Source organism: Marmota monax, unplaced genomic scaffold (assembly GCF_021218885.2).
Source record: "Marmota monax isolate L192 unplaced genomic scaffold, Marmota_monax_Labrador192_F-V1.1 WCK01_AAM20220418_F8-fsc00021, whole genome shotgun sequence".
Lineage (NCBI taxonomy): Eukaryota > Metazoa > Chordata > Mammalia > Rodentia > Sciuridae > Marmota > Marmota monax.
The window spans coordinates 14,812,211-14,822,566 of record NW_026695228.1 but is presented as its reverse complement, the minus strand read 5'-3'; the positions used below and the strand labels follow the sequence as shown (position 1 = coordinate 14,822,566).

Genomic DNA, 10,356 nt, shown 5'->3' with positions numbered 1-10,356 from the left:
GAGTCCTTATCTCCAAGCCGAGCAGTCAGAATTCTGGAGAGGCGGTGGGAGAGGGGAGTGCGCGAGTACTCGCAGAAGGCGTGAGAAGCCGGAACTTGTGGGGTGCGGTGGGCTGCAAGCTCCCCAAGACACTCACTGGCGCCACTTGGCGACAATGAGCAGCGGGCGCCGCGGGTTTGTGGTAACTCTGCCCAGGAAGAGATCGAAGCCCTTTCTTAAAATGGATCCCCCTGAGCCAAGCCCCGAGGTGTCATTTCCATTTTACAGCTTCATGAAGAAAGGCCCAGGACACCAACAGCCAGCAGTGGCGGGATCCCTTTCCCGGACTGGGAACACTTGCCCTTGGAATCATCAAGGGCTTTTATTGCGCTGAGAAGCAAGTGAAGATTCTGACTTCCCTCTTCTCCCTGGAGAGAGCCCTTACAAGTCCAGAGACCAGGGCCTCAGGTGATCCAAGAGGGGACCCACCCCCCCACACACACACACGCCCACTTTCAGAATTTCGCCTAGCTGTCAGTCCGGCCTAGGGTTCCCAAAGTTTCCTTGGAGGCCCAACTGGTTCCCAAAGTGAATTAAACTCAGGCAGTTTATCCAACCCAGAAGCTAAAGACTCCTGGGTTTCCCACCCTGGAAAGCGCACTGCACTGGAATGGGCCAAGGAGAGGCAGCGGACAGGGCTAGGGTGGAAGTGCATTGGGCCCCCGGGAGAACCCACACCGGGATCCCCGCCTGGGAGGGGCTAGCCCCCTTTTCTTGAGCCGTCTCCCCTCTTTTTCTAGAAGCCACTTCAATCGGTTGTCGACCCAGTGGCCGTCCTCTGAGCACGTGTTGCTGCGGGTCTGCGTCAGCGTTGGGTAAATAGATGACTGTCCTATAGCGCCGGGCGGGGCTATTTAAGAGGCAGCCACCCGCCCGTTTACCCTGAACTTGGCTCGGCTGTCGCAGCTCCGCTGGAAACGCTAAACCAGCTGCTTTCTAATCCAGAGGTATGTAGGTCCCTTCACTCGCCCACGCGGATACAAGTGTCCTGTGTCTTTGAAGAATGCTGTCTTCAGTTTTGTACCCCTTTATATTTTTTCTGTTTTCTGTGCCCCCCCCCCATAGCTGAAAAGACATTCTTAAAACTCAGAAATAAGGGTGCTGGATTTAAAAATGAGGGCTGGGTGGGTAGCTGCCTTAGAGACTTTCACAAGCCTGTGTGGGTCTTTTTTGCACAAAACTTTGAAATAGCCATTTGCTAGGAGTCTCAGGCAAATTGAGATTTGCTAGCAGTTAAACAGAGGTGCTTTGCAATCTTTTCAAATAAAATACCAAAAAGTTTTAATATTTAAATCCATTTTCTAAATATTGCAGAAAATCCAGAGCTTTAAGAATAGAAATATGTGGATTTTCTATCTAATCACAGTTCTAAAATGCAGTCAGTCGGTGCTTTGGCAATGGCTGAGAACTGAACGCATATTTCTGATTTTTAAAACCCTACCTATGTTTTGCGTAATGATTTATTACTAATTCCCACATACACCTCGAGGAAACTTTATAATTTTTTTTTTAATTTATGGCATCCACAGTTTAAACTGTATGTGTGTGTGTGTGTTTTTTTATTATTATTATTCGTCATTTATTTCAGTATTAAAAGCTTCTTTTCTATCTGGAAAAGTCTTGCCTTCCTTCAAGGGTCTCATTTCTCTCTGCTGAGATCCCGTATTTTTCACACTATCTTTAATAGAGTGCTTTTCCAGTTAGAACAAAGACGCTCTACAAAAGCTTTCTCAAACTTAAGGCGAACAGGAGACATTCTTTCTGCTAAAAAGGGCAAAACACCAGTTCTCTCTGATCCTGGCTCTTGGGTGCGGATTACCCTAGAGACAAGCCAAGCGCGCTTAGGCGCGCGCGCGCGGCTGTGTGTCACTCAGCTGGGGTCTGCGCTTGGTAAGCCCTAGCGCTTGCTCCAGCCTAGCGGATCTGGTGCGCCGGCGCTGGACTGAGCCCGCTTCCAGGTGCCCGACTCTCGGCAGGCGCTGGCGGATGCCCAGCATTTTTTCTTTTTTTTTTTTGACGCCCCCTCGACTTTGCTCTCCACAGCCATGAACCGTGGCGTTTGCCTGTGCGTGCTGATGGCGGTACTCGCTGCGGGGGCCCTGACGCAGCCGGTACCCCCAGCTGGTGCCGCAGGCTCCGGGGTGCAGAGGGCAGAAGAGGCGGCCCGAAGGCAGCTGAGGGCTGTGCAGAGGACAGACGGGGAGCCGAGAGCGCACCTGGGCGCACTGCTGGCCCGATACATCCAGCAGGCTCGGAAAGGTAAGGATGCTGCCTTCTCGTCCCTCACTTCTGTCCCTGTTCTGGACTGTCAATCCTGGCCCTCTCCTCTAACGTCCACCAGATGAAGGTATCCCTGTCCCTTTTGGGAGAAAACACAGACTAATAGGATTTCCACCTTCCTTTCCAGAGTTCCACTGCACCTGAGAGTACAGTTTTGAAGTCTTCTATAAGCAAATCAAAATGAGGTGTAGAGAACTTAATTTATTAGTAAGGAAAACGTTCTTAAAAATCTTTCTTTAAGCTAATTTTTGGTACAGTGTTGCTGATTAAGCTCAACACCATTTTATGAAAATGTTTTTTAAAGATAATTACTAAATCCTGGAAAGTGGTTCCAAATACACTAAACAACCTCTTCTATTAATGGAGCTGAACCAGGAGCCACACAGATGCAGACAGTTGGAAACTCTGTAGCAGGAAGTGAAGGATGCTGAAAATGCTTGAGATCTGACAAAAACAAGTGAGAATAGGTCAGTTTTCACTAAAGAATGTAACAGAAGGAAAGAACCAGGAACATTTTTGAGTTTTTCCTTGACAGTGAGTGAACTGAAATAATTACATATGAGATGATTAAAAAAAGAAAGAAAACACAACTATTGGAGAGATGTTTCCATAAGTCAGTTTCTCAGCATTCCTTTTTCCAGGAATAATGTGATTTAGCAGCTCCCTGGCTTAGTGCCCTTTTCCTGGGCCTGACTTTCTCATCTGCAAAATAGGAGGCCAGAGCTCCCTGGAGTCCCGGTTGGCTCTTTGTGTGATTCAGAAGGAGGAATCATGATTTTTTTTTCTCCCAGCTTTATCCACAATGACACTGATGATGGACGCTGACTAAGGGGCAGAGTGCTAAAGTGGATCAATAACTGAATTAAAAACATCCAGCAAACACTGCCAGGATGGCTGAGGGAAGTGACTTCCTTTTCTATGAGGTTTTACTCAATTGGATTTGAACTTTAACTTACGGCTTTGAGTAAAGAGGAAGAAAATGGAGGGCTTGGCTTTCTAGAGTCTTCTGTGGTTTTACATGAAGATGAAATTAGAAACTTTTTGACAAGGGCCTTCAGAGGGAAAAGGACAGAAGGTGATTCGTAGAATTGCTCAAACTACACCTTTTGTGTTCTTTCCTGAGAATTAAACTGAAAAAATGGAAATACTAGTCAGATGACAGAAAGTCTGACAGTTTGGAGAATTCCTTCTGCTTGCCTATCTGAACGTAATTTAGAATCTGCTCACAGATGTGGGCTGAATTTCAGCCAGACAGTCTGAGATATCCTAGGCTATTCACTGAAATGTAGATCTCTCTCCAGCTTTAGGAAAGACCCAAGAAACCCAGTTCTAGGGGTGGGGTGAGCTACTTGCCAAATTATTTCCTAGAACCAATACCCTACCAGTGGCTCTTACAGCATAAATCTTAGATGGGAAGTTCTTCCAATCCCCTCTTTCAACACCCTCCTGTCTTTGCCTTCAGGCTGTTGGGCCAAAGGAACCCTAGTGGGAAGAGCAATCACTTGGAAAATAAGCTGCCAACACCCAGGATCAGCAGAACTAGAAAACAATCATGTTCTTCTACTGACAAATACGATGTAGGAATAAATGTCCTTGAATATTTTATATATTTTGAGATCATATTCGATTTGACTTAACACTAGAATACATCAAAGGTTCTAAATGACAAAATGTGTTCTTTGAGAAGTGTGTAAGAGTTTATTATCAGGAACTCTTAATGGTTTGGGGAGAAGCAGTTCTAGTAGAGGGTGATAGGGGAGGCATCTAGTGGCATAGTGCATCTAATGGCATTCAGTACACACTTATCCATAACCAGCAAAACCCCAGTGTTGCAGCTGTTGTCTCTCTCAGACCTGAAAAACATCCCGGCACAGTAAGTATTATCATGCCCATTTTGCCCATAAGGAAGCCATGGCTCTAGAAGGTTGAATAATAATAATAGAATATAATAATAGAAGATGTGCAGATGTCTGCACATCTAAGCCGCAACAAGACTAAGGTTCTCCAAGCCCTGACTTCCCCAGAGTGTCTGGAAGCCATTTGGCTTCCCAGCTGTACTATCGGTTCTGGATGTTAAAGTTTAAAGAAGTCATACCCTTCACTTTGACTCCATAAATCAGTTATAAGTCCCTACTCTGTGTAGCACTGGTAAATGAAGACTATGGTAAGTACACCCAGGTGAGGACAGAGCTCTATAGAATGACAGCTATACATAGTGCTCATCCCAGCAACCCTGGTTGCTTGCTCATATTGAAGCTGTCACTTTGCTTCCACTAGATGGAAATTTGGGTTATAGCATTCATCATCAGAGCAGGCAGGAGGACGGGTCATATTTCCATGTTACTGTCCATGGAGAACTGAGTCTGCAGGTCTTGCTGAATTTAAGGACAAATATTTCACCACAAAATGTCCTCAAACAGTTAAACAGCAGGGGCCCTTTCCCTTCTGGATAGGCTAGGAATGTCTACAAAAAGGGCTCAAATGTGCTGTGTTGACTTAGCTCCCAAACTGGGAAGGGATGGGAGCAGAGAGAGAAAGGATGGGCATGTTGTTATTCTGAGTGGTGTGTCTGCTTTAAATATAGCTGGTTAATTTCATTACCCATTAGGACAGGGTAACTGCCTATGAAGGGTCACTTGTCAGTAAACAGCACATATTTGGGCTCCATATGCAGGAACTAGCAAGGAGAGCCTCACCAATATCTTGAGAAGTGGAGACATGGTGGCCCCCAACACAGTGGCCACCACTGAGAGGTCCTCTATTTCTCTACTCAGGAATTGGCCTGGACTTTGCCCATTCATGGCCCTGAAGCGCCTTGTTTAACCCTTCGTTTGCACAGATCACTGTCTGTGATCTCTGAGAGGCACTGTGTCACATGCCTCCAAAGCATCTACCTTGTCATACTTCTGCCCACTCAATGTGGGTTCTAGGCAAGAATAATCCTGTTCCCAAGGACATGGCACCCATTCAATTTCAGTTATTGATTTTAGGTCAAAATCTCTGACTTCATTTACCTCTTTTATTCTCGCATCCTTCTTGGACTATTACTGAGATGCCAAGAGTTTAATCTGATAGTGTATCTTTTTCGGGTTATCTTTATTTTTAAGAAAAGAAAGTAGCTTTCAAATTAATAATTTCAAAACATTGTTTAATTAGCATTGGGACTTAACTCCATCTTTTAAAGCCATTTCAATATCAAGATATTGTGATTGCACTATCTTAAAGCTCTCTGGACAAGTTGGGTATGTCAGGGATGTTAAGCAATGAAATTTAGAAATGGGTAAGTACTAGGGAAATTCTTGCTTTCTGCTGAGGGCCATATACACAAGGAAAATACTGTTAAGGGTAGGGGAGACAAAGAAAAATTGAGGCAGTTCCTCAGTTTGTATAAGGCAGGACAAAATGAACCCATCTAAATAAACTGTGAACACAAAACACACCCATAACTAGTGAACATCACTTTTATCCATTTATGAAGATATAGGTCTTTCTCCTCTTTCATCTTTGTCTGTAATACCTTTAAGAATATAAATGTATATATTTCATCTGGCCTTTTCTGTTGTTTGCCTTCACAAATTGAACTGGTTGTATTCTTAGATATAATGCTCTTCTCTTCTTCTTCTCTGTCCCTTGTAGCTCCCTCTGGCCGCATGTCCATCATTAAGAACCTGCAGAACCTGGACCCCAGCCACAGGATAAGTGACCGGGACTACATGGGCTGGATGGATTTTGGCCGGCGCAGTGCTGAGGAATATGAATATCCTTCTTAGAAGACCAGCCTCCATCCACCTGACTCAGAGGAGGCAGAATAAGAAAACAATCATGCTCATAACTCATTGTCTCTGAAGTTTGACATTTTAAGTATCTTATTTATTAAGTTCTCAATGTGAAAAATCCTTCTATTAAGATTGTCCTGTGAAACCACACACCTCAGCAGAATTGTGCAATTGAAGAATATGATGTTTCCTAACTTTGTGACTTTTGGTCCTAACATGTTGCTATGCTATTAAAGTGATTTCATTCTGACTGTTTATTCCTTGAATGTATTGAGGGTCCTCAGACCATGCAAGGAGGGAAGTCTGACCTGCAGTGCCCAGGGAATCCCCGCAGTAGATGGTCCCAGACACAGCTTGGGAAATGAGTACTAGGGCATGGAGCTGACCCCCTGCTGAGGCAAGGTGGCTAGCATAAGTGCCTTCTGTGGTCAGGTCTAGAGCCCAGCCCTGAAAACCCTGACTCCTGATCTCTTTTGCCAATCCTACTGCCCCCCCCATAAGTTTTCTTTAGAATTCTCTCTTTAAATAAGTTATAAGGCAATGCCTTACCCTGCCTTTGCAAGTATCTGATCATTCCATGGCCTGTGGCACAGAGATTATTGTCCTTCCTTTATGGAAGAGGAAGCTGGCTCTGAGGGGTGAACATGATCAGTGCACCTATCAACTAGAGTCACAGACTTGAGGGTTTAATGTTCCTGTGCTAGTGGGACCTCTGTCACTCTTTGCATTTCTCAAACTCTGAAAGTGCAGAAGATTCACCAAAGGACTCTCATTAAACTGTATATTCTGATTTAGAAAGCCTGAGCCAGTTCCCGGGAAGCTCCCAAGTGGTCAATGCCACAGGACCCAGCGTTTTTGCTGGTGTAGAGAAGAGCCTGTGATTGCTTTCCCAAGAGTTCTGCTGTTTTTCAGTTAGTAAGCATATTGGGAGGACTCTGGTAGTTATCCAGAGCAGAAGTCAATCTGTCTGTTGGTCCTCTATAGCGATCAGTAAAGGGAACAAGTGAGTACACAGGGACACCAGAGATGATCTAATAACTACCACCCACAGTGTAGACAGACCTTCCATGCCTCCCAGCCGAGGCTCCAACAATCTCAGATCGTCAACCAGCTATGGCTCCAGGTCTGACTTAGAACATGGCAGCACAAAGGAACAGACATTGAAAAAAATATTGGCAAATATATAACAGGTCCCAGAGGGACTCTACCCAGACCACCATCACTGTGGATACTCAGTTCACCTTCCTTAAGGGTGGAAAGAGAATGGCAAGCAAGTCCTCAAAGAGGGACCCCAAAAGATCAAGGCAGTACGATTTTTAAATTTGAACTGAAGTTAGGATTCAGTGTAGACTCCAAATAGATAGCACTCTATACCATTCCCTGCTAAGGTTACTACTTCATTTATTTAATCCCTGCAATTTGGTTTCCAATCACCTCGTATGTTAGGTATCCAATTCCCATTCAGTCCAAAATATTCAGATGCCTGTGTTTTTAGCAACCCTCTCCAGCAAAGATCACTATTTTGTGGGCATGTAGAGGATACTGGGTATGTATGGGGATGACAGCATGACCCTGTGTGGGTACACACATGAGTGTGGATGTGTATTGTTTGTGTTTTATGGAGGGCATGATGAGGAACTTGGAATTTAATATAAAATCAGTGGAGAAAGGATGAAGAAGGTCTTATCTGAATTACTGATTTGTGAATCATCAAGGAAGTAGGTGTTACATTTTCAAAGGTAAAGTCATGGCTCATATAAATTTAAAATCAACACATGTCAAAGCTTCCATTAATAAAGGAACTAGTAAGACGTTACAACCATTTCAAAAGGAGAACTCAAGGACACACACACACAGGTAGTCAGGATGGGGAAATGATTTGCTAATATACTCAAAACTGATGGGCTGGGGTTGTAGCTCAGTGGTAGAGCACTTGCCTCGCACGCGTGAGGCCCTGGGTTCAATCCTCAGCACCACATAAAAATAAAGACATTGTGACAATCTACAACTAAAACCATATTTTAAAAAAGAAAGAAAAGGTGTATATGGAATGCCCTTCAAAAAAAAAAAAAAAACGGGTTCATGACTATAGGTCAATAAAATGCCATATTTGGAATGTTACCCAGAACAGAAATTATTTATGTCTTCAAGGGACAGTTTTTCCTTATGTTTCTGTTTGCATTACTATCCATTTTCTAGGGCTTACCTAGTGTAGGTAGCTCAAAGACAGCTGTCAAGAGCACTGAAAGAATGCCCAGTAATCACCTCTGCCCTCTTCAAAGTCCCTTGGAAATTTTCCTAATGTGGAAAAGGGAAGGAGAGAACAGTCCCTGACCTCCTCTTAGGTACTGGACACTGTACAAAGAAACTCATGGGCATCAGCTCAGGAAACTGTCCCAATCTTCCAAGGTGATCATGATCCCGCTTCTCCAAGAGGAAACCAGAACTTCAAGAAGCTAAATGACTGATGGATCCATACACTGCCCACAAGTGGCAGTGCCAGGATTTAAACAGCTTGTGGTTCCAGACCTCAATGAGGAGATGCGGAGCCTTGGAAGAGAGCTGGAGCCTTGGAGGAGAGTTGGAGCCTTGGAGGAGAGCTGGAGCCTTGTTTGGAAACTGTGCCTGCACAGAAATTGCTGAATCAGCATGAGTGATACTTCGTGGAGGCTTTGAGGGGACCTGAGAGAGCCTCCTGGGCAGGGGTGGGAGGGAGCCTAAAGACTTGCTTCCCAATGCTTTCAGCACCACCTCTGGCCACCTTCTAACTGCAGTGTCCCTGCTCTCATCTCCATGCCACATGCTGTTACAGGGACCCAGGAACTGGCATGTCCTGGATCCTCCTCAGCCCTCCGCAGGGGGATCACCTGGAGCTCCTACAGTTGAGCTGAGCAGCTCTCACAGAAGCCAACAGCTCTTCAAGCCCCACTTGAGAAGGATCTGAGGAACCCATGCCCACCAGAAAGCCCTGCCCTCTTCCCCTCCCTTCCTTCCTCCTTCTCTTCCACTTCCTTTCCTCAACCCCTTCCCCAATCTCCTTCACTTACTCCTCTCCACCCTGTATATTCCCCTCTGATATATATACCCCTCCTTGTGACCCAAACTATGGAGATCCACTCCTCTTGCTGTGGCCTATGATCATGCTTTTGTCAGTGGGTCTCCAATAAATTGCACCAGTGCAGTCCTAGATCTGCCTCTTTCTTTAGTCTCGCTGTATTTTGGGGCTGGTTTCCATACCCTGGAACCATATTGTTCCAGAACACCCATGTAAAGTGGAAAGTCCTCTGTTCACATTATTTATCTATTCATGAGACGATATGAAAAATGAAGATAGTCGTGTCCAGGGTTTGGGGTCGCAAGTATTGTTCTTCCTCTTCTCCAAACTTTTTACAATATTTGTAGATCATCCTTCTAACAACTGTGGCTCATATTCTCCTCGTTGTGACAGTTTACAGAGAGACACAGAGTCATAAGAATGGTCCCCAAACTACTTCTTCATCCAAATTCTTTACTGAAGAAATACCCCAGTTCTCCCCTGATGATTATGATAATCACTGAGGTTTGTCACCTGGGTGGCTACCCAGTGTCCACCATGTTCCCCTCCATGGCTGTCTCATTAATGCCATGAAGCCCCCTGAAAATACCACCTCTGTCGGCAGAGTATTCCATCTGCTCTGCCCATCCCCAGGTTCTGGCCCAGTGTCTAGAGGCTTCTGGTGATTCCTTCCTCAGGGTGGGAGCCTGGACCACACTACTACCATTTTGTCTTCACAGCTTTGAAGAGTACTCTATGGGGCCTGAACACCATGGGACATTTTCCAATAAGCAGTTGCTTTAGAGACACTAGTCTCCCCAGCCAGGAAGATGAGCTGCCACTCTTCACTGCTGCTGGAATGTTTCCAAAATTGGCTTCTGAAGGTCACTTTGCACATCCCAAATCTCTGCATTTACCTTGCAAATTGAAAATAGTAGCTTGAGATACACGAGTGGTCCTTTCTTGATGCCAAGGGGCCACCAGTTCAGCTGTGGGACGGAGCCCAGACATACCTTTCTGTCTGAGGAATATGATCAATTCCTTTAAAACAGGTTTGCTCCTGTGAATTTTCTTAGTTTTCCTTCACCAGAGAATGTCTTTATTTTCCCTTCATTCTTGAAAGATATTTTTGCCAAATTTAGATTTTTTTTTCCTTCAGCACTTTTAGAAATACTGTTCCCCTTCCTATGACCTCTATGGTTTCTAATGAGAAATCTACATTCACTC

At 44.9% G+C, this 10,356-nt stretch overlaps 1 protein-coding gene across 1 annotated transcript; it reads left to right on the top strand.

Moving 5' to 3' along the window:
- The first annotated feature begins 833 nt into the window (after positions 1–833).
- Cck (cholecystokinin) lies at positions 834–6,345 on the top strand. The gene is made up of 3 exons (XM_046437460.2): positions 834–986; positions 2,083–2,298; positions 5,956–6,345. The coding sequence occupies exons 2-3, from the start codon at positions 2,085–2,087 to the stop codon at positions 6,087–6,089; spliced, it is 348 nt and encodes a 115-aa protein (XP_046293416.1). The 5' UTR covers positions 834–986; positions 2,083–2,084; the 3' UTR covers positions 6,090–6,345.
- The last annotated feature ends 4,011 nt before the right edge of the window (positions 6,346–10,356 follow it).